This window comes from Westerdykella ornata (assembly GCF_010094085.1).
Source record: "Westerdykella ornata strain CBS 379.55 unplaced genomic scaffold EI97scaffold_2, whole genome shotgun sequence".
Lineage (NCBI taxonomy): Eukaryota > Fungi > Ascomycota > Dothideomycetes > Pleosporales > Sporormiaceae > Westerdykella > Westerdykella ornata.
The window spans coordinates 1,620,151-1,644,783 of NW_022986852.1; the positions used below are offsets into that span (position 1 = coordinate 1,620,151).

Consider the following 24,633-nt stretch of genomic DNA (forward strand, 5'->3'; position numbering starts at 1 on the left):
TCGGGGGAGGTACCAGATAGCTGCTTGTACAATGGTCAGCATGAATCTCGAGTGCCCACTCCAGGGGAACCAACAAAACAAGAAAGACATACTCGGCGCGGAAAAACAGATAGGGCAGATCCTCCTGGCCTAGGTCTAGGAGAATATCGGTACTTAGGCGCATCTTCGAAATGGGTAGGAAAGGCGTGACATCACACACTGATTGTAATTCTGCAAAGAAACAACATAGATATGAATATACGGACGGAGGTATATATGACACGAAATTCAAGATATACTTCATGACTATACCAGCCTAGTCTTCTTCTTGTTTAAAGGGAGATAGAAAGCAACGCGGAGGGACTAAAACAGAGATAGGGAGGAAAAGCAGACTGAGATCGTAGAAGGACAGGTAGGGGTGATATTTGAATGTAATTTAGTACTTACCGGATTCTCCCGTTCGGGACCTCTCCTAAGGAGCGCATAGGCCTGGCAGAGCAAACCCAAGGATGGAAGGTTATAAGTATACATGCGTAGATGTTAGAAATCTGGCACTGGGCTGGGATTCGTTTCAAGCATCTTGTTGAGAGGGCAGAAGTAAGGACCCGGCCTGGACCAAAGTGTCTCATGGGATTCTCAGTTTTGTCGCAATGGCAAGCATCTCCCATGCGTGGCCTCCGATCTCGTCCGCGCTTCGCGTCTCCACGCGCCAGATCATACCAGCAGATTTATCCAGGAAAACAGGCCTGTAGTCGTCCCAATCAAGCTTCGGCCCGGCCCAGATTATTTTCTGTACAAGCCCCATTCCATACGCCTTTACGTATTCCCCCACGAGCCCCACTCTCTTGGGATACACAAACAACCATACTGCCGATTTTAGAGCAGAGGAATCCAGAAACCGTGAACCGGCTACAACGCGATGATGACTAGGTGGGAGGTATTGGTTGGAGCTGGGCTGGACTTCTACGCCGATGATGTTTACACTGTATGGCCGTGACAGAAGGAGAGCTTCAAGCAGGCCATATCCGCTGCCTATAGAGATGACCAACCCGGGGGCTGCGGATAGAGTCATATGGACATGGTTCAATAGGGGTAAGCTCAGACCCAGACAGCATCCGGAGAATGTTTTTGGTGCGTCTGTGAGGGTAGGAAGAGGTGGTGGTGGTGATTCGGAGGACGCCGAGTCGAGGGTATTTTCCGGGTCCGGATATCCTTCGCTGGACATTTTCTAGTTAAAAAGAGCAGCGGCAATAATCCCTGACCAAATCTGGGCGCATCGCGACCATCAGCTCGGCCGTAGATTGGGAGGTGGAAAATGTGGTCGAGGTGTGATGTTGGTTGAAGATATGATTGAAGTTGAACTCAAGCTTAGTCATCACATCATGTGGCCATAGCTTCTCGCACGACCTCCAAGCTTCTGTCTCAAGTGCTGCGAACCGCCGAGGATCCGTCAAGCTCGAAAGGAACAAACACCATCGACGAGAAGTCCTGGCCTATCACGGCCTCCTCACCCAATTTGTCCATTTCTCCATGCATTAAGCTCTGCTTACCCAGATCTCAATGGCGCAGTGGAAGAACCCGCTGGCCTTCCGACCCCTGCCCGTCATTCTGGTGACGACCGTCACCTACGTCTCTCTCTTCGCTGCATTGCTCACCATTCATCTGACCGTCCCGCCGTACCCTTCCTCTACACCGGCCGGGACGAACTTGACTCAGGCATGGGCAGACCTGCAGAAGATTACTCGTCGCTTTCACCCGTACAACTCGCGAGCCAATGACCATGTTCGAGATTATCTGCTTTCCCGCATCCACAGCATTGTAGCTTCCAAGCATCTTGACAGCGACAACGTGGAAATCATTGATGACAATATCTCCAATGCCACCTTCTCCTCCCGCAATACCACTGTTTACTTCGAAGGAAACAATATCATTGTTGCCATTCGCGGTTCAGAAGACAAGGAGCCATTCTACCCTGCCGCTCACACGGGTCGAGCTGCGACAAACGGCGGAGTTCTCGTTAACGCTCACTACGATTCTGTAAGCACGGGTTATGGCGCTACGGATGATGGCGTAGGCGTCGTTTCGGTTTTGCAGCTTCTTTCCTACTTCACTGAGCCTCAAAACTGGCCGAAACGAACCATCATACTCCTACTCAACAACGGGGAAGAGGATTTTCTGAATGGCGCCAAGGCGTTTATGCGACACCCCATCTCCCAAGTTCCCCATACCTTTCTCAATCTTGAAGGTGCCGGAGCAGGAGGTCGAGCGACGCTGTTTAGAAGCACCGACGAGGAGGTGACCAGGCCATATCAGAAGTCGGCCAATCCTTTCGGTACCGTCATCAGCGCCGACGGGTTCAAGCGGGGTCTTATTGCAAGCCAGACAGATTATGTCGTGTTCAACGGCGAGCTGGGTCTCCGAGGGCTCGATGTTGCCTTCATGGAACCACGAGCGAGGTATCATACCATCGAAGATTCCACTCGCGAGACGTCTTTGAACTCCGTGTGGCACATGCTCTCTGCCGCCATTGCGACTACACGTGGTCTTGCTTCCGACATGAGCAATGCATTCAGTGGCAACGGAGAGTCAAGCCCAGAGGGCAGAGTGGATGCGGGCAAGGGCACTGAAGCGGTTTGGTTTGACATATTCGGAAAGGCATTCGTCCTGTTCCGTCTGCACACATTATTTGCACTCAACGTTACATTGTTGGTCGTCGCTCCTATCGCCCTAATTACCCTCACGATTGCCTTGTCCAGGGCCGACAAAAATTATCTGTTTGCCAGAAAGAGGTACATTCATTCCTCGGATGACGACGAACCTGTATATCTATATGGCTGGCGCGGCGTTTTCCGATTTCCGTTCGCATTCGTTGCGGCCACTGCACTCGTTGTGGGTTTGGCATATCTCATTGTTAGGGCGAACCCCTACATTGTTCATAGTAGCCCTTATGCTGTTTGGAGGTATGTGCAACCGTCGCCACTTGCAGGTTACGCTAACAATATCCATTCAGCATGATGCTCTCAGCATGGTTCTTCGTTGCCTGGTTTTTGCTTCGAGGCGCAAGCGCAATGCGGCCTTCGGCCCTTCAGCGCATGTACACCCTGATGTGGCTGTTCGTGGGCAGTTATGCGCTACTAATCTACGTCACCGTCCTAGCCAACGACTATCAAGTTGCGGGCGGATACTTCATCATGTTCTACTTTGCCGCAGTCTTCTTCGCGCTTCTGATATCGTACCTGGAGCTGTTTTTCGTCCCCACAAAGGCCGCTTACGTGGCCCACTTCGACACCGAGAGCACAACTCGTCGGACGTCGGAAGCGTATAGTAGGCCGCTGACGGGCACTACCAGTGGCACTCGATCAGACGATCGGCCCGTTCAGGACGAGGAAGCGACCGAAACGACATCCCTTCTCCGAGGGAACCAGCGTAGCTTTGCCAGGTACGGGAGCAGACACTCGATCGACGAGCCCACAGGACGGGAAGACTACCATGGCGAAGTCGATATTGCAAATGCATATCACAACGAGCAAGGATGGAGTGCAAGGATGCCCAGCTCCCTCTGGGTCATCCAGTTCCTGCTCCTGGTTCCTATAAACGTCATCTTGGTAGGACAGGTGGCTTTGTTGCTAACATCAGCACTGTACCAGACTCCTCAGGATGGCGCTTCCTCGCTCTTCATCTATATTGCCTTCGCCGCCCTCACCATTCTGCTCCTCGCGCCTACCGGTCCCTTCCTGCATCGGTTCACTTACCACGTCCCGACATTCCTGCTTCTCGTCTGCGTTGGGACAATGATATACAACCTCGTCGCCTTTCCATTCTCCAGAGACCACCGGTTGAAGGTATACTTTATACAACAGGTCGATTTGGACACTGGAGACAACGTCGTGTCCTTAACGGGCCTCGAAAAGTACGTCCAGAAGGTAATTAGGGAAATACCAAGCGCACAAGGCCAGCAAATCAACTGCACGACGCCAGAAGTCGCGTCGCGGGCCAAATTGATCAAATGCGGGTGGCGTGGACTGTCGGCACGCGTTGTGCCGAAAATGGCCACTTATAGCAACAGAACTTACCTGGACACATGGCTCGACTATGATGTTTCACGAAACAAAGAGGCCAATGAGGCCACGATTCGCGTGGTCGGGCAAAACACACGCGCGTGTCGCATTCTGTTCGACTCGCCGATCGCAGATTTGCGGGTGGAGGGGGGTGTTTCAGACCCTCGTTTCAATGCGACTGGCGACCACGGCTCTAGCGAGATACGCCTCTGGCATCGAGAGTGGTCGCAACCATGGAACGTTAGCGTGGCATGGGACCGCGGCGAGCATTCTCCGCCTTCTGGAAGAGTTGTCTGTATCTGGTCGGATGCAAATGCAGGGGCCATTCCCGCATTCGACGAGGTGCAGCACTATCTGCCATCCTGGAGTGTGGCAACAAAGTACTCCGATGGGCTGGTGGAGGGATCGAAACGCATAAACTATGGCGCAGACTAAGCATCCTGTTCGCCCACGGAACTAGGATCAATGCTCTTGTTGCTCCCTTCTTCGGGGCTATCCACTACTGCACTTAAGCCCGGCGTTCGCGGACGCTTCTGTTTGCTGCTCGTTGATATTCTATTCATTGAGGTTCTTTTTCAGGTTCTGCTCCTCTACCCTCTCCTCTCTTCAGTCGCATCTTACAGCTTCTTGGTGACGGTCTTCTAAAGTTCACGCACGGCACGAGGTTAAGGGATCGAATGAACCACGTTCATACATTCAGTCATCCAGATGCACGCATGAGTTTTTCCTGACAGCATATGCTGACCCTGACGGCCGCCGCTCCTTTCCAGCTCAGGGACCTTGGTCGGGGACTTGGACGCATCTGAACGCCGCTTCAAGTACCGCATCACGTCCGCAATGGTAGTTAGTCGCACGAAGACGATGAACCTCATCCCGGTGACCCTAACGAGGCTCGTTTTCGGCGTCGTCGTCATTGCAGCGATTGCAGTGTGTCTCTATCGCCCGCAAAACTGGCTATATGATGCTTTTGTCCCAACATGCGAAGAAGTGATCGCCGCCCTCCGCAAGATAACTGGACGAGCATTCGAAGAGCTGTCTCTGCAAGGGTTGCCCCAGTCTTTGCAACAGTCACTACGTCTTCTCCCCTCTATTCTGGGCTTCCAACCCACAATCATCTTACACGATTTAAGGGAGTTTAGTAGAAACAGTATCTTCCTCATCGCGGAACATATCCAACGCATCAAATGCTCCGAAACAAACTTCGAACAACTTTTACGCCAACTCCATGATCTTTGGTCACTCCAACAACGCTTCCCGCGACCGGCATCAGTTCTGATCGCTGCCATTATACCCTCCGCGATCGCACTCTCAACACACGGCTCTCCCGAATCCTCTGTCGTCGCGTATCGGAGTCTGATCCTCGTCGCTCTGTGTATATTGACCCTCGCAGGTGTCTGGGTGCAAACGGGGAGACTGAAGGACGTCCTGCTTATTGCCGCTGTCATGGCTGCCATGGAGATCCTCCAGAAGATGTTACTTCGGAAAGCTGGTCATTATCACGGGGACCTTTCGCGCGAAAAGTCGTTAGTGCACCCAATCAGTAGCAGGCACACTCAGAGAGATAGCGAACCCCATAATCAGCATGAAGAGCCACACGATACTCCCTCCACTGAGAAACAAAGAGGACGAAACCGAAAATGCCAAAGTTTCGACGCTAGTTCACTTCGCGCGAATTTGGTGAGCATAAACAATGATAGATCGCCAAGGCGAAGACACAGCCAAACAGGACCGGCATTCGCAGAACAAAGTTCAACACAAAGGTCGGACCTCGAGGAGGAGACTCGGAAAATCAAACAAGCCATTGCGCGGGACCATCAAGCAGTCGTCTATCGGAAAGACATCGAACTCTTCGCGCTACGCAAAGCTCTGCAGCATAAGGAGGGCCTGCTTCGAGAAAGAGAAGCGCAACTTGAGGATGCTTACCGCCAGCGTAACATGGCCCTGGAACAGAAGGAGACATACGTTAGAGCATTAAAAGATAGGATTGCCACATATGAAGGAATGGACCAGCCAAAATCAGATTCTCTGAATCCTGGCTCCGGTGATGAGCAATGTGCAGCTGTGCAGGTCAGATTGTTGCACATCAAAGGCCGAAACTCGCAGGAACACACTCGATTCATGGAAGAGAAGGACCTGGAGATTGCCAGACTGCGCCAGGAGCTTGCGACCTTCCACAATGGCTCCGAAGGAATGAAGAGCTTGCAGGAAGAGCTCCGGCGGGCTTGGGATTGCACACAGCAGACGCAAAACACGCTGATCGAGGAACGGCGAAAGCACACACAGACAAAGCATAAGCTGCGGGAGATGGCGATTCGGCTGGACGAGGAGTTGCGCAAGAGCCAGAAGAATTCGCCGTCCCGGCTGCCGACTATCCAGGAATCTGACAAACAAGAGCTGGAGGCAATGTTCAACGCAGCGCAAGAAGAAAATCTGCGACTGCATTCAGAGCGTGATAGTCTAGAAAAGAGACTCCGCGAGGCCAACGGAAGGCTCTTTAGCATACAGCACGAGTTAGAGGTTCTCAGGAAGCAACTGCGGCTGGAAAAATCGGTCCATGAGGATATGGAAACGGCGCGGCCGAGTCTGGTATATCTTGTACACTTTCAGCGCTTGGAAGGGCAGCTGAAAGAGGTGCGGAATCTCTTGGACGAGAGGGATCACCAGCTTGAACGCTTGGCGGAGACGGCTTCAACCAAGCAAAAGCAACTTGAGGAGACCAAGGCGGCCAAAAACGCGGCAGAAGCGACTTGTTCCGCCATGCAGGCCGAGCTCGAGAGGCTCAAGAATTATACGTGTCAGCTTGAGACCACGAAAGAACAACTCATGCACGACCGCGAACGCTTTGCCCACAATCGGCTTCGAAAGAGAGACGTCTCGAAGGACATCGAGGGCGCCAGGTTCAGCGGCGCCACGCTCACTGTTGACCCGCTTTCTCATGAGTTCTCGAGTGCTCATCGAGAACCTACTCCGCCACTCCCTTCGCATCCAACCACCGTCACGACGCAGGCGACCGGGCTCATACAGAGCACATCAGCTGTACCTACTCCTCGAGACCATCACAAAGCCAATACCACCAACGACTCCGCGACCATGTCTACCGTCCTCTCGCCCGCCCTCCCGTCACACACCAAACACAGTCGCCGCAAGAGCATCACACTCAAATCCCTGATCCGCAAAGTCACTCGCAAAGACTCCACCAAAGTGTCGGCAGAGCCCACAAACATCGTCTCAAACTCCGGCCCCGTTTTGGCACCCATACCCGCAAATCTCCCCTTACGCCGTCCGCAAACTTCGACCGCTGTGCTGGCGTCTCAGGGTCGGAAGGAAGGAAAAGCGCTAGGTACGAGGCCTATGACGGCCGCGTCGACGGGAACCGCGGCCGTGGCGCTTGCGAGATTGAAAAGCGAAGAGCGGACACTGGGTGTGAGGTTAAAGGAAGTGCCTGTGGGAATGGCGGTGGGAAGACCTAGATCGGCGGCGCTGCCGCTGGCTTCGGCAGTAGACAGAGCATCGGGGATGAAAGCGGAGGCCGTGGTGGACGCGGAGATTGACTGTGGGGCCGTAGGTGGAAAAGACGAACATGGGCAGGATGGAGGAGGGACTGAATCGGTTACACCGAGGGACAGAAAGCCCACGATCAGGGTGTGGAGCGGGAGTGGGAGCTCGTGAGTCTTCCTTCTTCCTCTCCCTCCTCCGTTTCCCCTAGTTTGATTCAGGCTTTCTAACAGCGAGTAGCAAGAAGATCGTAAGGCGGTCCGTTACTTAGCCTTGAAGGCGATGTCGGTTGGGCGGAAATAAGGTGGATTGGCGCTGCGACGAAGGCGACGAAGGAGAGCAGGACCGTTCCCTTGCTGGTTTTCGGGACGGCGTCCGAGATGTATATGTAGTTTATGAGCAATGCATTTACGATTCTACATTCACGATTTGGTCGGCTTCTATACTGTGGGAACGTAGATCCACGCACAACTTTCTTTCCCGCTTTCTTCTTGAGACGGATGGCGGAGGGTTCAGAGAAAGTCGGCTAGGGGAAGAGAAGTAGCATAGGAAAAGAAAACGCCTTCGCGATAAGAGGAGCGGCAGGTAGAGTACCGGAAAGGGCGAACATACTCATCACGGAAGTCGTGAGGGCAAGACACCAAGGCCGTGACATCAGGGGAAGGCTAGCCGTGAACAGGGAGTAGTGAGTTGGAGACTAGAAGTAGTGATTTGGAAACTGGAGAGAAGAGGAAGTGAGACCGTGATCAGCAGCACTATAATCAGGGATGCCGTCGGAAGTGCATCGGAGAGAGCGGGACCGCAAGGTCCAGAATACGTGACTCCAGGGATCAGGGGTGTGAGAGCAGAGAGTGTGTAAGCGGTCGCAGGCAGGGCGGGAATATAGAACATGCATCGCACACGGTGTCTAATGCTATTCGACTTCATAGCACTACTACCAAGTGAAGACACCACCGCACATCCTATATAAGACATCGACATCACCACAAGACATAAACACCAAGGCAAGACACCGGCATCAATAATAAGATAAGTCAAGACAAGACATCACAGGAAACAGAGACAGAGAAGAAAGCAGTAATGATGATGATGAAGTATGTGATTCATGTTGTAACGTTATGGTATTTGTATTTGATGATGTATCCACCTTTCTTCCTGACGCCCAAGTCCCAAGTTGTGTTATGTTGTTTGATGTTTGATGATGTGTTTTGATGTGTTTGATGTTTGGTTTTTGGTTTTTGATGTTGGTTGGTTGTTTTTGATGTTCACCCTTTGCCCTTTGTTCCATGTCCACAAATATCCACCAATTTCCAACCACTTTTTGTTTGATGTGTCCATGTCCTTGCCCAATGTTCCCATGTCCCCATGTCCCATGTCCCATGTCCCAATTGGTCCTCCGCAGATGTCCAGAGTCCCCATGTCCTCCACAGATGTCCAAGTGCCCATGTCCAACAGTCCATTTCAACATTACCAAGACCATCATTGTGTAAGCACACCCCCGGCCGACTGCCTTCTCTAACGGCACCATCCTCTCAAAGAGAAGGAATGAATGCCACCCTCCTCCACCCGTCCTGCTTGCATTTATAGGGTGGCAGTGCCAGCGACCAAGCAAGCGCATCGACTTACACTCACTACTGAACTTCATGAGTTTTTGCCAGTCCGGGACGCCAGGAACTTAATCCCTCTCCATCCAACCCAGACGTGAAGCAAAGCTGCGATGCATAAGAGTTTAACGTCTCGACGTAGACGGCTGAGTACATGCTTGACCTGAGCCTCAAGTATGAGGGCGTCACATGTAGATACAGCATCCTCCACTTCACCTGGTCTGTCCCTCCTCTTTGACCTCCTCCACCTGGACCACCATGTATGTATGTGTGTGTATGCGGTTCGGTTCGGAAATGTTAAAACGGTGCGGGAGCGAAGAAAAAAGTGGGGTATTCGAGGACGCCGGTGCGTTTTTGGAAGGAGGCAATCGAGGCGAGGAATGATTTCGGAGGAGGAAGGATTTCGATGTGAAGATTTGAATACTGGCGTCAATAAACTGAATAGAAAGTCAGTGATGTTCAAGTGCACATCGAAGGACATACCTGAAGAGTCATGAAGACAAAGCCATCATGATGATGTGAAGTGATGATGTTGATGAAGGTCGACCAAGGTAAGAGAGGATGAAGTGATGTATGAAGGTGAAGGTCGACCAAGGTAAAAGAAGTTGTTGAAGTGAAGTTGACTTTGAAGCGAAGGAGGTCATGTGACAAAGGAAGTAGTGAAGTGATGTTGTTGATATTGATGTTGATGTTGATATTGGAAGACCATTTTGAAAGTCATGATCGAAGATTCAAGTCTCAGACCTAGAAGGTACTGAAGAACTCGCTCTCGAAGGCCTCGAAGTGGGAGTGGGATGTAAAAGAGAGGGTTATGGAGTAGGAGGGCAGGCTTTATATACTCCGGGGGGGACTGGCCCTTACTAAGCGAGATGTCGGAGCGAGCGTACTTTTTGGAAACTGTGGCTTTGCGGGTTTCTGTATACCTGATTGGCCGCAGAGGCTCAGGCCCCAGCCTCCGATGTGGCGGCGTGAGGCTCGAGCCGCCAAGAGTGAATGAAAAAGTCACGTGAACGGAACATTCACACCACCGAAATGAGTGTATATAGTAGGATACATGTCCTTTTTGTGACTCCAAATGCTGTACTGATGCTCTGTACGACGTTTTCAATATCCCAAGAGGCGGCGCAAGCCGAGACGGGCTCACTGTGACCCGCAGCGACCAGCCTCCGCCAGCCCAGTGCCCTTCCGGCGGGTTCTAGAGCTCATAGTGCGCGCTTTGAGATGCATGCAGCGTTTTCTAGGCCATCTATCTTATCTCAGCCCACCGCGTCTTAGGAAGAGCGTTGTGCGTTGAGCTTTTGGGGCGAGTCTGCGTCGGTGAGAGAGGCTCAAAACTGAGCGTTACAAAGCCCTACACGCCACTCCATAAGCACTGGAAAAGAGGTAACGTATATAATAACCATTTGGAAACTCATAAGCAACATTTTGACGCCTCTACGGACGAGGGGCATCGAAAGAAGGCAATAGCGCGATTTTCCCGCTCCTCCTGGAGGCGTGAGACTCACCACCAAGGCCCAGTGTCACGTTCAACACCACAGGCATGATTACCAGCAAGTAGATATTACTCATAATTATCCTAGAAAAAGCTTAATATAACAGCTTGCCTCACCGGCATCATCTTCTTGGGCGACGGCTCTCTGCGCAGACGGGGGTTGGGCCCATCACCTTCACTTTGACCACCTCACAAGTTCGACGAACACCAGAAGCTCTCTCTAGAGCAACACCAGATAGTATTTACAAGAAAACCTATAAGCTTTCATCTGGGAACTTGCAGCCTCACGTTGCGCGACTCTTCGACGGGAACTTCACCTCCAGCTTCGCGGGCGACGCTACCGAGATCGTACATCTACTCCGACTCACACGCACTGACTGAACAAACCTCTACTTCCTCCAAACTGCCAGAAACCGCACGCCAGAGCAACAACAGGTTGAAATAGCTATCCACGGAGCCAATCACATCACCCTACGAAAATCCACACATAACGCAATAATTATGACCTGCTCCGTCCAGCTCACAAGGTTACAACAAGTTGACCGATTCGAAATTCGCACTCTAGCCCACACATTAGTGGCTAGTCCTCACAGTAAAGCGCATGCGGCGAAACCGCGCCTTCTAGTGACAACCGAACCTTGGAAACACCACACAAGCCAACAGCATACGGCCACGCTCACGGTCGGCGGAAATGGAAATTACGCGACCCTCTCGAGAACGTACCGTCTACGCAAGGGGTATCGCAGAAGTGCTGAGCCTCAGTATCACGCGGAGACCGAGCTGACCGAAACCAGTGAAGCGCACCTGGGCCAACTCACAGAACTTTTAGTTGTATTCTCAGTCGCGACTTTATAGCTTCCATTTACTATTCACGGCCTCCCTCTGTTGAGTCTCGAACTAGGCCGCGCGCTGGAGCGGTCTCCATCTCAACCCGAAAGGACGCAACGGATGACACGGCAGAGACTCGCTTTGAGCGGACTTTGCCCTGATGGCAAAAGCGCGAACATGAAACCGATCAAAGATGACGACACAGGACAAAACAGATAGAAACTAGCGGAAATCCTCATTCATTCGTGGATATTTTCCTGAACCAAAGGCAGGACACCAACCGATATACTTCTGAGTCTCTTCAATCGGGTAAACGCTTTTGATTGCCCCACTCGATGAACCAGCCCGACATCGCATCTTGCTATGCTATGTCTGAAGCCGCCTGATCGGAAAGTACGGTTTTCCGACAACTCATTGGAACAACGGATAAGTGAGCTACTGGAATTTGATGCCTCGAGTGGGAGCGGTGGTAAAGGCTTGTTCTGACAACAATCTATGGGACCGGTTCCGAATCTTGGGAATTCATTTCCGGGGGGCGGGAGGTAGGGGAAGTTCGAGAACTTGGACAGAGGCAGAGCCATAGACCTATCAACTCCGGAGACCTTGACGGTAATGCCCTTCGCCTTTTGTTCGTCTAGCTGTCTCTGGTCTTTCTTTGCTAACAAGAGCTTCAAGATACTCCTGACGCTATCCTTATCGCAAACCGATCGATCTACTACGAAATTCCTCAATTCCCCATCCACATCCTCGCTCAGCATCACTAGCTCCAAACCCCCAACGTCCGCTTCCGGCTCCGGTGATACCCACTTGTGAAGCTCCTGGAGAATATATTGCTGATACTCCGTATCCCTGATCCTCACGCCCAAGACGTAAGAGTCTAGAAGGTGGCGGCATTGGGACCAGGTACATAAGTTCTCCAGCGGGTGACTAGAAGGCGCCGATGCGTCCTGGCAAGCACCTAAGGGCTTTGTGATGGTGAGCCAGCGCAGATATCTTCTCAATACATCGGGTGTGATGCCGTGGAGGGCGGCTGTCGGAACAAGTATTTTAGGTCGGTCGAAGGCACCTATGCTGAAGGAGATTCTGGCTGGCTTGGAGACGTGGTTGGAATTGCCAAATGCCATGTTGAGGATAGCGCACTCTTGGGATTTGAGGTACTCGCAGTGTTTAAGCAGGAGGGGTGGTGCGGTAAGATGGGCGGCTCTGGATGTTGTCGACACATTATAGGAGGGGAGTTCCTTTTCCATGACTTGCTGCAATGTGGTTCACCTAGTGCTGGCCCAAGGAATTGTTTTCAGGTGAGAAATCGCGCGACTTTGAAGAGCCAGGCTGATCTACCGTGTATTCAAGCATGCGAAATCGTATGAATGACCCATATCAACATAACATGTCTTTCCTGTCTTACTACAGGATATCCCTACGCGGAATTACAGTACCACAGGGCGAAGAGAAACGGTTGGCTGCTAAACAAATGTTGCTCGCTTCATCACCACTGGTCGATTGACACAAACGACGCCCGTTCGATTGCGCTGACAACAATGACCCACGGTTCAATCATTCACGAAAATGTCACCTTTTCATGTCTTACGTCGCTTCAAGTGACGTAATAATCACTCAGAAAGGTAGGGTGATGACTATTCCTGCAAATTGACTCTGTTCACAAAACCCTTCTTCGCAACCTAACACGTCACTCGACGCAGGTTGCAATGTCTCATAATTGATACTGTGTCATCCATATGCTCATGGTGGTTTCTGATTTTTCGCGTCGGAAGTGCTCAATAGCCCTATCGCCTGCCGGTGGGTGCCGCATTGAGTCCATCTAATAGCATCGCTGGTTTTGTCTCTGGCTGTGTACAAATAAGCCTAAGGCATTCTCCGATATGGACTCTGGGGCACAGCACGCCTCCAAGCGCAAGGGAAAGCCTCTCAGGAGAATGATCAATATGATTCTCAACCCAGCGACAGCCAACCTGACGACTGCCCCCCTACTTCTGCCAAAACGCACAAAAATGACAGACGTGGCACCGTGGCTCACGAGAGAGCGCTCCGCCGGTCTTGATAGCGAAGATCGTACCGAAATAAAAGTTCCCCAACAGAGTCTATCATTCCCAAGCCCCCGTTCTGCACTTTACTCTGCAGATTCAGGGCCTTATGTGTCACTGTTGATTGGCAGGCAGGATCCAAATTCCCGCTACTTGACACCTCAGCTGTTCCGCGTACCAGCGTTAGCACTCCGGTATGCGACAAAACTCTCTACATATTATGTGGAAGCACAAGCCGTTGTTGCTCCCCCTAGAATCATATCATTACCCGAGCTGGAGCCCACTGCGTTTGCGCTGTACTACGAATACATCTCCAGCGGCACGATCGTGTTTCCAACCGTTAAAAATACAATCGGAGGACAAAACTTAAACACTTGTCCATGGGTGCCCTGCTGGCCGCTCATAAATGCACACATCCTTGCGACAGCTGTGGGAGACGCTAGATTTGGCAAGTTTGTCCTGGGTTTGCTGCGAGACAAACTTGAGCTCAGACAAGCCCCAGATCCAGATACGATCATGCATATATTCACGGCGAAAGACGTGGGTAAAGACCTGAAAGACTTTGTTGTTAACCAGGCTGTGGCTCACGGATTGCGGAAGTTTGAACCCGAGCAACTCGAACTTTATCCAGCCACGTTCCTACACGCAGCTCTGGACAGAATATCAGAGCTATTCCTGAATTTGAGACGTGAGGCCAAGAATAAAACTCATAGTTACGGATCCGTCGGCCTTTTCTCTCACAGAGACTACGAGTTCGAGGAAATGCTGAGATCGATAGGAGAGTGGGTTGCGTTTGCATTGATGGCGCGAAAGGCACAAACTGCAAGCAATGAGTTAAAGGCAAACGGGATTGCGGTAATTGATTGGGCGAACCCTTGTGAAGCAGAGTTTCATGGGACTTTGCCCGGGACCCATAGTGGGAGAACAGTATTCTTGGGCGATAGCTCTGTTGACGATGGGACGTCGAAGAAGGCCGAAGCTAATATTGCAGATGCCACTGCCATGCCAGTTTCTTCAGCTTCTTCAAAAGTGTACCTTATATCCGATTTAAGGCCACAAGGAGCTGCGGCCACCGAAAGCGCTACCAATACTGTGCTACCCACGCGGAAAGCTCGCCAATCAAAGTATGGTGTCAGCCCTCCCATCGTAGAAAAGATACATCGCGACAGTGAACCAGGCAAAGGACCGAAACACCACCGTAGGAAATCCTTCCAGAGCAGAGGGATTGCAAATAGAAAGCAGTGTTCGCCCATACTAGAACACAGCGAAGAAGACGCTTTCGCCAATGATACCGAGAGCCCGCAAGAGAAAATCAACTCTGATACGGAATCGAGGAATGGTATTGCCAGGCAAAGCGAAGAGATGGAGACAGCGAAGGACTTGGGTAGACTTGTCCCAGGAGCATACCCAGGGTCAGTGGCCGGTTCAGTGTAAGTCAAATACAACGTACATGTTTCTAGCACAGCCACCGATTCTTCTCTCTACAGGTATTCTAACGCTGATAGGAGATTGACAGAGGTTGATGAGTTTGCTTGGTTGGCGACTTTGATTCGATGAGTAGCAGCAGATGGCAGTTGATTGGGTGCCAGATTATTCATCGGCAGGGCATGAGCGAAGCTGTGTTCAACAACTACTTGGGTTCTGGTAGCAGCCTTTGGCAACACGGACTCAAGCTCGTTAGTGATGTGTGCACAAGGGCATCTAGCAACCGTAATGGAACAAATGTAGCACTCCGTTGATAGCGAATGCATGTGTTAGCTATTGGAGCCCGCAAAGTCTAGCTGTATCATCAACACATGAGGTTGAAACTGCAAATGAGATATGTGAAATAGAGTTTCCTCCGCTCCGGGTTTATCTTCCGACCAGAATACTCACTCTACGATTCTCGCACATACAGCTTCAGCTCCCCAAAATTAGGCCCTGGACCCTTTGGATGAGCCCTCTCTGCAAGAGCCAAGTGCTCCGCGAATGAATACCCATACTCCTTCTTGTAATCATCATCTCCCTTCTTCCCGTCAACAAACTTCTTTCGATTTGATTTAACCTCTCCCGGAAACGGCACATCGCTGTACTTAGTCCTATACTCTTTGTATGTATATTTGTAGATGTCTTCAAAGTCCCCAAAATCAGCGATGGTGCATTTTGCCTCATATTCTGCCATACTCCGAGTCGTATGGTCAGCGGCGTTCCCATCCTCATTCACATAACTTCTGGAGGTCCCATCCCACTGGTCCCACTTCAGCCATGGCTGATTTGGAAAATACCCGTCCCACCGGGTTTCGTCCATTTCTATCTCGTTGCAAAGCATGGCAAGCGGCCCGCCAAAGTCCCGCGTGATGTCGCATGTGAGACCGATAAGGTCGTAACTCGGTGCAATACTGATGACTAGCGTATTGGCAGTGATGTTGAGTAGGCCATCACAATGTGTGCTTGTCTCAATATTTAACTCTTTTCGAAGTATTTCTCCACAGTTTCCGCAGTAAGCTGGATCCTGGGCTAGAATCATGATCCTTCTACGAGTAAGCTCCTCCAGTTTCTTTCTCATCTTATCAGCAGCTAGGTGCTGTACATAACTGCCCGGTTGCTCACGGTCGAGGAACTTCCCTCCAGGAAGAGGAATCCTACTACCAGTTTTGAGGGAGCCTAGGGCGATACACACGATTTTGTCAACATTCTTTAACTTTGCATAACTCTTCGTTACCAGATTCTCCAGCTCCTTGGCGTACTTCGCCCACTTCTTTCCGGATTCAAATTCTTGCTTCCAGATCTTCCAGGGCGTTCCACCCTTCTGCCATGAACATATTCCCTTCTTGGGCACACAGTCTTGCTGCAATATATGTGTTTTCTTGTCTTTCTCGGCGCTGATGAAGAAGGGGACACGCCGGTATACATTCTCTGAGATATAATTTCCATTATCATCAACATTTTGGGAGAGCGTTTGGTAGCCGACGATCTTCAGAGCCAGCGACTCCTTCTCAGTGTTGAATGGCGGGACCTTTAGACCGCATTTTTCGCCATCGAAAGCCGTAACACTGTATTTGTCTCCGGTTTTGAGACTGTCAAGACGCTTCGAGAGCTCCTGCATCTCTTTGACCATATCCGTCGTCCAGAGGGTACCGCGGCTCAGGCGTGTGTCGACCATGCGGTATACACCGCTCAAGTTATGCTTGAGACCATCGCCTTGGAAGCTGGGTGGTCCATTATCTAGCTTCTCTGTGACTGCGTTTGATAATATTCCGCTCATGGTCGTCTTTCCTTCTTGGTTGGATTGTTGATTTTGGTGAGATCGTTGGGAATGATGTGCAAATCTGAAGTACAGTTCTTCGATACGATAAAAAGTTATGCAGACTATACTTCCATTTTCGCGCGTTTCTATTCTGCATTTAAATATAGAGATCGTGAGTCTTAAGGAGCCGCCCATAGTCACGCTCCTAATCCAAGCATGGTGCAATAGAGCAGCAGTGTCAGAGGAGTGAGCAGTACGCCATCAAAGTTTCATGAATCTGGGTGACTGTACCAGTCTACTATACAGTTTTTGAAGTAGTAGAAGAGTCGACAGGTGGAAATGACTTAGTGGTACAGCAGTCCGAGGACATTACCAGTTGTTAAATGTCAGAGTCAAACCCAGCAGCGCCTTCTTCCAGAGATTCATATTGAGGGACTAAAAGAGGAAAGTCAAAGTTTGCACGAGTTTGTCCCCTTCAAATAATAGTTTCTCCTCCTAGGTTACGCACTTCCCGTGCGTTTGTGTCGTGTTGAACAACACGCACTGCAGTGACTAATTCTAGGACGAGCACGGGCTTTTCCGTGTCCTACACATCCACATGCAGACATATTACCCAGCCGAATTTTTCAGTTAGAGAAATAGAAGTCACAAGCAATGACCAAGAAGCAAATTGCGACCGTTGCACCCGGCGAGTCCATATTTTTCTCCAATAACCACCGCCCCCTTGGGACGACCAGTACAGACGCCGTGAACTGCCGCTATCGTGGCACGTCAGTAGATTATCAGCTGCTCAGTGTCTACCAAGGTTTGATACACACAGCTAATTGTCTACTTCGAGGTGATTCACCAATACCATCGTTAAGGTCAACCCCATTCCTTCAGGCCAACTCGCCGAAGGCCTGATGAGAGCGATTTTCGGTATCCTTGGGATACCAGTCTTTTGCTTACAGGCGAACCCTCCTATTTACATCTATTGAGGACGCTTTTTGGCACACTAAGCTCATGTCAACGAAAGACGCTAGGTTATCTCATGTTGTGTAAAGCAATACAACGGTAAGATGGAGAGATACACTATACCGAGAAGGGAAATTTATTGGCTAGCTGCAAGTGGACTAGCTTAAGCAAATATCTTCACTCGACGGGAAAATGCCAAACTCGTCTCACCCACACTCCAAACATCTCCATTCTGTTCCAGTTTACGACATGATCTCATCCAGGGGAGTACGCGTCGCACGGTTTGATCTCTATAGGTCTATCTCCGCCGTTACGACGATTTGAACGATTAATCTACGCGTTCCACTGATTGGCCAACCGAGTCATCGCGCGACAGTCAGCCAACCATGAAGACCATACAAGGACAGAATGCCTCGGTGTCGCACTATAGAGTTCATCGATCCCGGAAAATGCGGGGTGCGGGTCTCGGACCCGGTATTCCTCCGCGTGGCGGATACGGCACAGCTATAACCTCATCAGAGCTTCATAGAAGCGTTTATCATTTGCATTGAAACTTTCCTTCGCATGTTTTCATAATCCTCTCGCACGAATCATATCACAAAATGGCTGATCAGAAGAGCGCCGCTAGCCAGAGGTTGACCCAGATCAAGGACTTCCTCACCATGAACAAGACAGCAACTACGATTCCCTGGGATCCTGACTGCACGAGGTTCCCAACTCGCAAGGAGCTTCCTCAGATCCAGGGAGCGCCGCCGGAGGCTGCGTGGGTCTGGGGAGAGAATGACTACGTACGTGGAAAATGGTATGGAGAATAAAAGGCTGATCGATGAACAGATCGGCCGCCTGAACCTTCTCACCCCCACTAGAGTTGCTGCTGCGTCCAAGGAGATCAGAACTGGGGAGATCGTTCCTGTGAACCTGCCTCTAGACTGCCCCAAACAGCCAGCATTCGGCCGTGAGGTATTCAAGCATGAGATCAAGGTGCTTCATGAGAATATTGCTTATGATGATCTCTATGTTTTGAACACCCAGAGCGGCACCCAGTGGGACGGCTTCCGACATGTACGCCCTTACCCATTGAAATATTCATCTGAATCTAACGAAACCCCAGTTCGCTCACGTCCCCACCGGGAGCTTCTACAATGGGGTAAGTCACATGAAAAAATGTATCCCAATCCTTAAGCTAAAATCCACCAGACCAAGGGTTCGGACATTGTCGGCCCAAGCGCAAACCACAAGTGCTCCATTCACCACTGGGCGGAGCACGGCATTGCTGGACGTGGTGTCCTTCTTGACTACCGCGGCTACGCAGAGAAGAAAGGCATCAACTACGACCCCTTTGACTACTACCCCATTTCCTGGGAGGAGCTCTACCAATGCGGAAAGGACCAGGGCATCGATATCCGCCCCGCCGCCCAAGGCGGTGACATCAGAATTGGTGACATGCTATTCGTTCGCAGCGGCTGGAAGGAAGCATATGACCAGAAGTCTCCCGAGGCCCGTGAAAAGGCCGCTTTAAGGCACGGTTCCGGAAAAGACGGAGAGGACGGTCTGCGATACGCAGGCTTGAGCCAGGAGCAGAAAACTCTGGATTGGTTGCATGACTGCTACTTCGCCACGGTTGCCGGCGATTCGCCGACTTTTGAGGCGTGGCCTACTCATGAGGGTATGACAGAATATTTATATTGTTTTGTGCAATGGATCATTGACATTGACAGATTACCACCTCCATGAGTACATCCTCGCCCTTTGGGGCATGCCTTTGGGTGAGATGCTGGATCTCGAGAAACTGGCGAAGACGTGCAGAGAGAAGAATAGATGGTTTTTCTTCTTTACCTCTGCGCCCGCCAATTGTCCAGGTAGGTATCTGACCCTCATCGCGGATGTTCTGCTGCTGACAGTCAGTAGGCGGTGTCAGCTCCCATGTGAATGGAAACGCTATCTTCTAAGGGCAGAACCTAAGATAGCCGCGTGGGGCCCAGAGAAAGAAAACAATAATACAGTTACTGTACTTGCCATCTTTCTTATCAACTTCACGATATTCGAGTTTGAAGAAGTCCTCGGTAGTACGAGATAAATATCTGTTCTCGTGACATTCACGTGACACCTCTTCTACGCCAGCTTGGAATAATACTAGAACCGAACATCTAGGGGATACATGAACTGTAGGCCCCCAAGAAATTCCACAGTACACACGTACGGTGGTCTAGTGAAGCGGCATTTTAGCCTGGTAAGTTGGTACCCTTAGAATAGTTTGGGAGTGTTTCGCTGTGGCAAGTTTCGCATGCGGAACTCATCCGAGGCCGACAAGCTGAAGTTACATGAGTAAAGCTCTATGATAAACTCTCAAAAGTTACGTGGTTCGTTTCCCCATTTTGTCACGCAGCTTGCAGGCCATTTGTCTATTGCACACGCCTTGGAGATAACGCGAAGTAACAGATATCTGGCATATGAGGCCTGGACGGCGAAAACATTTCAACAAATCAAATTCCTGCCCGCTTAGCACAGTGGTAATGCGTTGCACTCGTACTTATGTTCTGATATGCAAAGATCCTCGGTTCGATTCCGAGAGTGGGCAATTCTTTTTTTTTTGCATTCTTTCGAGAGGGAGATACAAAGCATGGATGCGGTCAAGACCTCTCTGTAGCCACATCCTCGGGCCTGCGCTCGCTCACCTTTTGCTCGGGAAAGCTTCACTTGGCTTGCATCTCCAGTTCCCTCAGCATGAAGCACGCATGTGAGTTTTTGAAGACACTACTGCAGGGGAGCGTGGCTGGCTGGTGTGTGAGCAATTTAGACTGGTTGGACATGTCTGTGGCTGGAGTTGATTGTACATATTACTGGCCAGTCTTGGAAACCTTTCTCTTTGAACAGACGCCAGATATTCCTTACTCAATTCCAGTCATCCCCATCTTCATACTCGTCCAATCCATTCTCCTCCAGGAACTCATCCAGCAAAGCCGCCACCCTCCCATTACTCAAGTCCGCAAACGGGATATGCGTACTCCCCTTCAAACCCCTCAATTCGCCCAACTTGACCACCTTCGCGTTGCCTCCGTACTTGTTGATCAAACTGGCGCACAACCTACTCTCCATCACGCTCGTATGGTTCTCCGGCCGATGGTCTCCCCAGATGAACTGAATTCCGGGCACCTTCGCGAGCTTCTTGAATTTCTCCAGCGGCACCACAAATGGACCAAAGCCACCCGTCCCAGCGGTAATATTCACATTATCCGGGAAGACATACCCGATAGATTCATACGTAACAATCCCCTTGATATTTGTCCCATTCGCCTTCGTCGTGGTCATCATCGCCCGCAAGCCTCCCGCGGAATTGGTCAGGTAAACGATATTATTCCCAATCTTGCCCGAATCCGCCGCAATGGCCGCAGCATCGGAATGCAGCTCCACGTTCGCCTTGGTATCATACTCGACGTAGCGATTACTCGTCGCCTGTTGCCACGCCGTGTCGTTCGTGGTCGGAAACTGGACATCGGGCCACCACTGCTTGTACCTGGGACCGAAATTCCAGGCCGCGAAATTCGCGTGGTCGGATGTGAAACTGGGGGTGTACGATGTGGGCTCGCACGCCCAGTTTGCGCGGCCCACGCGCGGCCCGTCCCAAAGCCAGACGGGGTAGTTGCGCCTGAGGAACATGTCTTTGTAGCCTTCGCCGCCGTCCCAGCGGTTTTGCCAGACTTGGGTCGAGGAGCTGTGCCACATTACGAGAGAGGTTTTGCGGGGGCGCCAGGGGATGAAGTATTCGAGGTAGCCATGATCGCAAGAGAGGGTTTCATTGGGGAGGACGGGGTGGGGTAGGATTTTGCCGCCGATGTTGAAGCCACCAGTGCGGGAGAGGGTGATGGGGCGGAGGGGTCGGGTCGGTGGAGGGTCTGCGAGGGTGGTGGTGGCTGCGAAGAGCAGTGTTACGGTTTCTAAGTTTACCATGGTGATGGTAGGGGAGGAATAGTCCCTGCCGACCTGGAGGGGTTGTCACTCTTTGCAGATGGTAAGGAGTCGAACGTTTAGCGATAAGACCGAAGTGAACCTAAGTCTTGGACCAGCTACTTATGAGAGATTCTTGAAGGTCAGGGAGCGCTTTCGCACATTCCGAAGCTGTGGGCCTTGGAAGTAACTGCCGAAGATGTTTTGTGGAGTTGGTGCGAATGCACATAACCATGTCAGCAATGCACAGTTTTCGACCGGGGTTCGTCATAACTGGGGAGATATTGAGTGGGAACAGTGAAGACCCTGGCCATTACCCTACCTGACAGACTCGGCTCTTGTCAAGTCGGTTGTACTCTGCGATCTTTGTGAGCCTAGAAGACTCCAAACAAAGCTGATTGTTCTCTAAAGCTAGCTCTTTCAATTCCCTATGACTAAATGGGGCGTAGTGTATGCTGGTATTGAGAATGAAAATCATAATGTTTGACATTATAGCCTCAGGTAGCCATGATGGGAAATTCAGCCGTCGGCTAGATTCCCATAAGGAAGTAAGATGCGCATCCCGCATATGTACGGGCGTAAACAACGGAGTCCGATCGCGAATAGACGAGCCATATGTCGTGGCACCTACCATCGCTTGGTAATGCCCAGTGAGCCATGCGCGAAGGTAATCGGGACGCTCGAACCGGATTGCTCGTATGGCAAGAGAGGTAATCCAATTCATTCGTCATGGATTGGAAGCAGCTCTTAAACTACTCCGTTGCCCTAATGGCCCTGAACAATGCATGCTGTGATATTGTGGACATGGACGACATGAGAGCCCCGTTTCGGGTATCCGGCATCACGCAGCGGACAACCCAGAGTCGAGATGTCCAACAGTATCCACCAAAATCATTATCCAATGTGGAAATGGAGAAATCAATATAAGAAAGAATAATGCGACGGACAAGAGGAAAGATGAAGATTGAGCCCCTGCATTGCACAGTGGCCTCGCAAGAGGGAAGCTGGGCACGCTTGCCCCGAAATTGACTAGCGTGAGATAGTTAATTCATCTTTAAATTTCCGCCCCACAAGATTCGACGTCCGACGTTCACTAACTCTGAACACTTCCAAATGCCCATCAGTTTTAGCAGGATAAACGCTGTTAGCGACATCTCTTTTGAGAGAGTTTATTGAGACTACGATGCCTACCATCTTAGGAACATGGAGAGGGGTTACGAATCGAGGAGAGAAAACAATCCGCCAAGTCGCGTCTTTCGGGCTCCATGAATGTGGACAAAGGACGCCCTTGATGCAACAATGACCTTTGTAACAAGAGGCCTTTGTGTAAACTTGGGTGAAAAGAGATATTTTCATTCTGCATCCACATGTTCTTTGTGCTAACCTTGATGCACTGCATGAGAGGAGAGCGAAACATCAACCCCAAAAACCGGCCGTCCCTTATAATGTGCAGCTCGGTCTTCTTCTTCACCTAAATCAAATAACCCATCTGGTTCGAATATTGCAAGAAGCAACTAACATCTGAAGTCATGCCGTCCCAGCCCGCCGTACGTCGCTCGCAACGCATAGCAGCGAAAACGCAAGGAACCCGCCTTGCAACGTCCCCGCCATTCACCTCTGCAAAGGAGCTGCGGCTAGGACGAACCGCAACTAAAGCAAAGATCGTAAAGCAATCGCCAGCGAAGAACCAAAGAGCCGCTCTTCCAACGCCCCCGTCTTCTACCTCCCCTAAAGAGAAGCGTTCCGTAACTTCCCGAGGGACTGCCACTGCGCAGAACAAGGAGAAGTACATTGCAACATGGCTTACAGATTATTTTCACAGTGAAGCTTCCGAATCGGAACTGGGAAGCGATGAAGAAGAGGAAGATGGCAGTGAGTGGGATGACTTCGACGACCTTACCGCCGAAGATATCGACATCGTGAAGGGAGATCCGAGGAAGATCTCTATTGACAGCCGTCTTGAGCCAGGTAATGAGGACTATGAATTTGACGAGTTTGTCGTTGATGATGACGATCTGGATGAATCTGATTCTCAGAGCGACGAGCAGAGCGACGAGCAGAGCGACGAGCAGAGCGAGATCACGTTGATCAAAAAGAGAACGTTGGTGAAGAAGCCGCTTAAACGTATCCGCTCTGTCAGCTTGACTCCCAGCACCGTTCGAAACGAACTGAGTCCGATCCAGTTCTCCCCACCTCCGCGAAAGCGCGCCAGGACAACTCACAATCTCGACGCTGATAAGCATGCCTCTAAATTTGCCAAAACCCCAGCAACAGTCAAGCTGGTTTCCTCCAAACAAAAGAAGGGGGTAAAAAGGGGCCCCTTCCTAGAAGAATCTTCCTCCGATGAAGGTAGTAGCAATGCTTCGACTGCCTGCCAGACCGACTGGGTCCGACCCACCCTACAAGGACCTCTCTTCCGGACACTAGAACGAAATCGCACCTCTTCCCAGTCTTCCCAGCCCAACTCCCTCTCTTCTCGCCTCTTCTACTCTGACTCCAACTCTCCCCGTCGCAATACCTTACAATCATTTACCTCCCGCGCTTCTACTTCTTCTCGGCGATCTTCGGTCGTGGTCGCTCCCTCCCAACAGTACCCCGGCGCAAACGAAGTCTTTGTCTCCGAAGACCCTGACGAGATCGTTGAATGCATCAACGATGGCATTGCGCTGTTTTCTCGACGTTGTAATGCGAATAAGAGCCCGATGGTGCTGGTGTTGTCGCCTGAGGTGAGTGATGATTATGACGTTAAAGAGGCGTTGAGGAATGCCATTCGACTGCGTCTGGCAGAAATGGTTGCGGGAGATAACAAAGGGATTGAGACTTGGATTATTGGACCTGCGAGGAGGAGCTTGTCTACATATGTTGAATGATCACAAAGTTGTGATTTTGATGGTTGTATGGGCGATAGGGGTAGGTAAATAGAGCAGTATGTCTTCTTCGCAAATTTAAGAAATTTTCCATATTTGATCAAGTTCTACTCCTAGCAGGTTTTGCAGTGGGCTTAGTTATT

At 50.8% G+C, this 24,633-nt stretch overlaps 9 protein-coding genes and 1 non-coding gene across 10 annotated transcripts; 6 read left to right on the forward strand and 4 right to left on the reverse strand.

Annotated features, from left to right (window-relative positions):
* Positions 1-254: 254 nt before the first annotated feature.
* EI97DRAFT_430182 (uncharacterized protein) lies at positions 255-1,291 on the reverse strand. The gene has a single exon (XM_033797614.1). The coding sequence runs from the start codon at positions 1,202-1,204 to the stop codon at positions 605-607; it is 600 nt and encodes a 199-aa protein (XP_033658002.1). The 5' UTR covers positions 1,205-1,291; the 3' UTR covers positions 255-604.
* Positions 1,292-1,415: 124 nt separating this feature from the next.
* On the forward strand, positions 1,416-4,673 carry EI97DRAFT_123974 (putative zinc metalloprotease). The gene is made up of 2 exons (XM_033793055.1): positions 1,416-2,939; positions 2,990-4,673. Exons 1-2 carry the CDS (start codon positions 1,540-1,542, stop codon positions 4,470-4,472), a joined length of 2,883 nt encoding a protein of 960 aa, XP_033658003.1. The 5' UTR covers positions 1,416-1,539; the 3' UTR covers positions 4,473-4,673.
* On the forward strand, positions 4,674-7,872 carry EI97DRAFT_123975 (uncharacterized protein). The gene is made up of 2 exons (XM_033793056.1): positions 4,674-7,702; positions 7,773-7,872. The coding sequence occupies exons 1-2, from the start codon at positions 4,875-4,877 to the stop codon at positions 7,801-7,803; spliced, it is 2,859 nt and encodes a 952-aa protein (XP_033658004.1). The 5' UTR covers positions 4,674-4,874; the 3' UTR covers positions 7,804-7,872.
* A 3,823-nt stretch (positions 7,873-11,695) lies between these two features.
* Positions 11,696-12,703, reverse strand: EI97DRAFT_455357 (uncharacterized protein; the record flags this gene model as incomplete). The annotated part of the gene is made up of 1 exon (XM_033800635.1): positions 11,696-12,703. One exon carries the CDS (start codon positions 12,701-12,703, stop codon positions 11,696-11,698), a length of 1,008 nt encoding a protein of 335 aa, XP_033658005.1.
* Positions 12,704-13,336: 633 nt separating this feature from the next.
* EI97DRAFT_455358 (uncharacterized protein) lies at positions 13,337-15,055 on the forward strand (the record flags this gene model as incomplete). Its single annotated transcript, XM_033800636.1, has 2 exons — positions 13,337-14,928; positions 15,004-15,055. 2 exons carry the CDS (start codon positions 13,337-13,339, stop codon positions 15,053-15,055), a joined length of 1,644 nt encoding a protein of 547 aa, XP_033658006.1.
* A 173-nt stretch (positions 15,056-15,228) lies between these two features.
* On the reverse strand, positions 15,229-16,919 carry EI97DRAFT_478449 (uncharacterized protein; the record flags this gene model as incomplete). The annotated part of the gene is made up of 1 exon (XM_033801987.1): positions 15,229-16,919. One exon carries the CDS (start codon positions 16,917-16,919, stop codon positions 15,375-15,377), a length of 1,545 nt encoding a protein of 514 aa, XP_033658007.1. The 3' UTR covers positions 15,229-15,374.
* A 975-nt stretch (positions 16,920-17,894) lies between these two features.
* EI97DRAFT_430185 (uncharacterized protein) lies at positions 17,895-19,951 on the forward strand. The gene is made up of 6 exons (XM_033797615.1): positions 17,895-18,466; positions 18,513-18,740; positions 18,790-18,825; positions 18,876-19,344; positions 19,397-19,537; positions 19,587-19,951. The coding sequence occupies exons 1-6, from the start codon at positions 18,281-18,283 to the stop codon at positions 19,625-19,627; spliced, it is 1,101 nt and encodes a 366-aa protein (XP_033658008.1). The 5' UTR covers positions 17,895-18,280; the 3' UTR covers positions 19,628-19,951.
* A 220-nt stretch (positions 19,952-20,171) lies between these two features.
* On the forward strand, positions 20,172-20,256 carry EI97DRAFT_t17. Its single transcript has one exon. It is a non-coding gene; the product is annotated as a tRNA-Thr (tRNA).
* A 314-nt stretch (positions 20,257-20,570) lies between these two features.
* On the reverse strand, positions 20,571-21,626 carry EI97DRAFT_369252 (alpha/beta-hydrolase; the record flags this gene model as incomplete). Its single annotated transcript, XM_033795178.1, has 1 exon — positions 20,571-21,626. One exon carries the CDS (start codon positions 21,624-21,626, stop codon positions 20,571-20,573), a length of 1,056 nt encoding a protein of 351 aa, XP_033658009.1.
* A 1,090-nt stretch (positions 21,627-22,716) lies between these two features.
* Positions 22,717-24,550, forward strand: EI97DRAFT_430187 (uncharacterized protein). The gene has a single exon (XM_033797616.1). The coding sequence runs from the start codon at positions 23,153-23,155 to the stop codon at positions 24,491-24,493; it is 1,341 nt and encodes a 446-aa protein (XP_033658010.1). The 5' UTR covers positions 22,717-23,152; the 3' UTR covers positions 24,494-24,550.
* Positions 24,551-24,633: the final 83 nt, after the last annotated feature.

Excerpts from the sequence above, each read along its gene's own strand:
- EI97DRAFT_123974 (XM_033793055.1), top strand. The coding sequence starts at position 1,540 with ATGGCGCAGTGGAAGAACCCGCTGGCCTTCCGACCCCTGCCCGTCATT. Across the intron at positions 2,940-2,989 it reads AGCCCTTATGCTGTTTGGAG|CATGATGCTCTCAGCATGGT; the intron begins GTATGTGCAACC and ends ATATCCATTCAG.
- EI97DRAFT_430187 (XM_033797616.1), top strand. The coding sequence starts at position 23,153 with ATGCCGTCCCAGCCCGCCGTACGTCGCTCGCAACGCATAGCAGCGAAA.
- EI97DRAFT_430182 (XM_033797614.1), bottom strand. The coding sequence starts at position 1,204 with ATGTCCAGCGAAGGATATCCGGACCCGGAAAATACCCTCGACTCGGCG.
- EI97DRAFT_123975 (XM_033793056.1), top strand. The coding sequence starts at position 4,875 with ATGGTAGTTAGTCGCACGAAGACGATGAACCTCATCCCGGTGACCCTA. Across the intron at positions 7,703-7,772 it reads TGGAGCGGGAGTGGGAGCTC|CAAGAAGATCGTAAGGCGGT; the intron begins GTGAGTCTTCCT and ends AACAGCGAGTAG.
- EI97DRAFT_430185 (XM_033797615.1), top strand. The coding sequence starts at position 18,281 with ATGGCTGATCAGAAGAGCGCCGCTAGCCAGAGGTTGACCCAGATCAAG. Across the intron at positions 18,467-18,512 it reads TCTGGGGAGAGAATGACTAC|ATCGGCCGCCTGAACCTTCT; the intron begins GTACGTGGAAAA and ends ATCGATGAACAG. Across the intron at positions 19,538-19,586 it reads TGCGCCCGCCAATTGTCCAG|GCGGTGTCAGCTCCCATGTG; the intron begins GTAGGTATCTGA and ends GACAGTCAGTAG.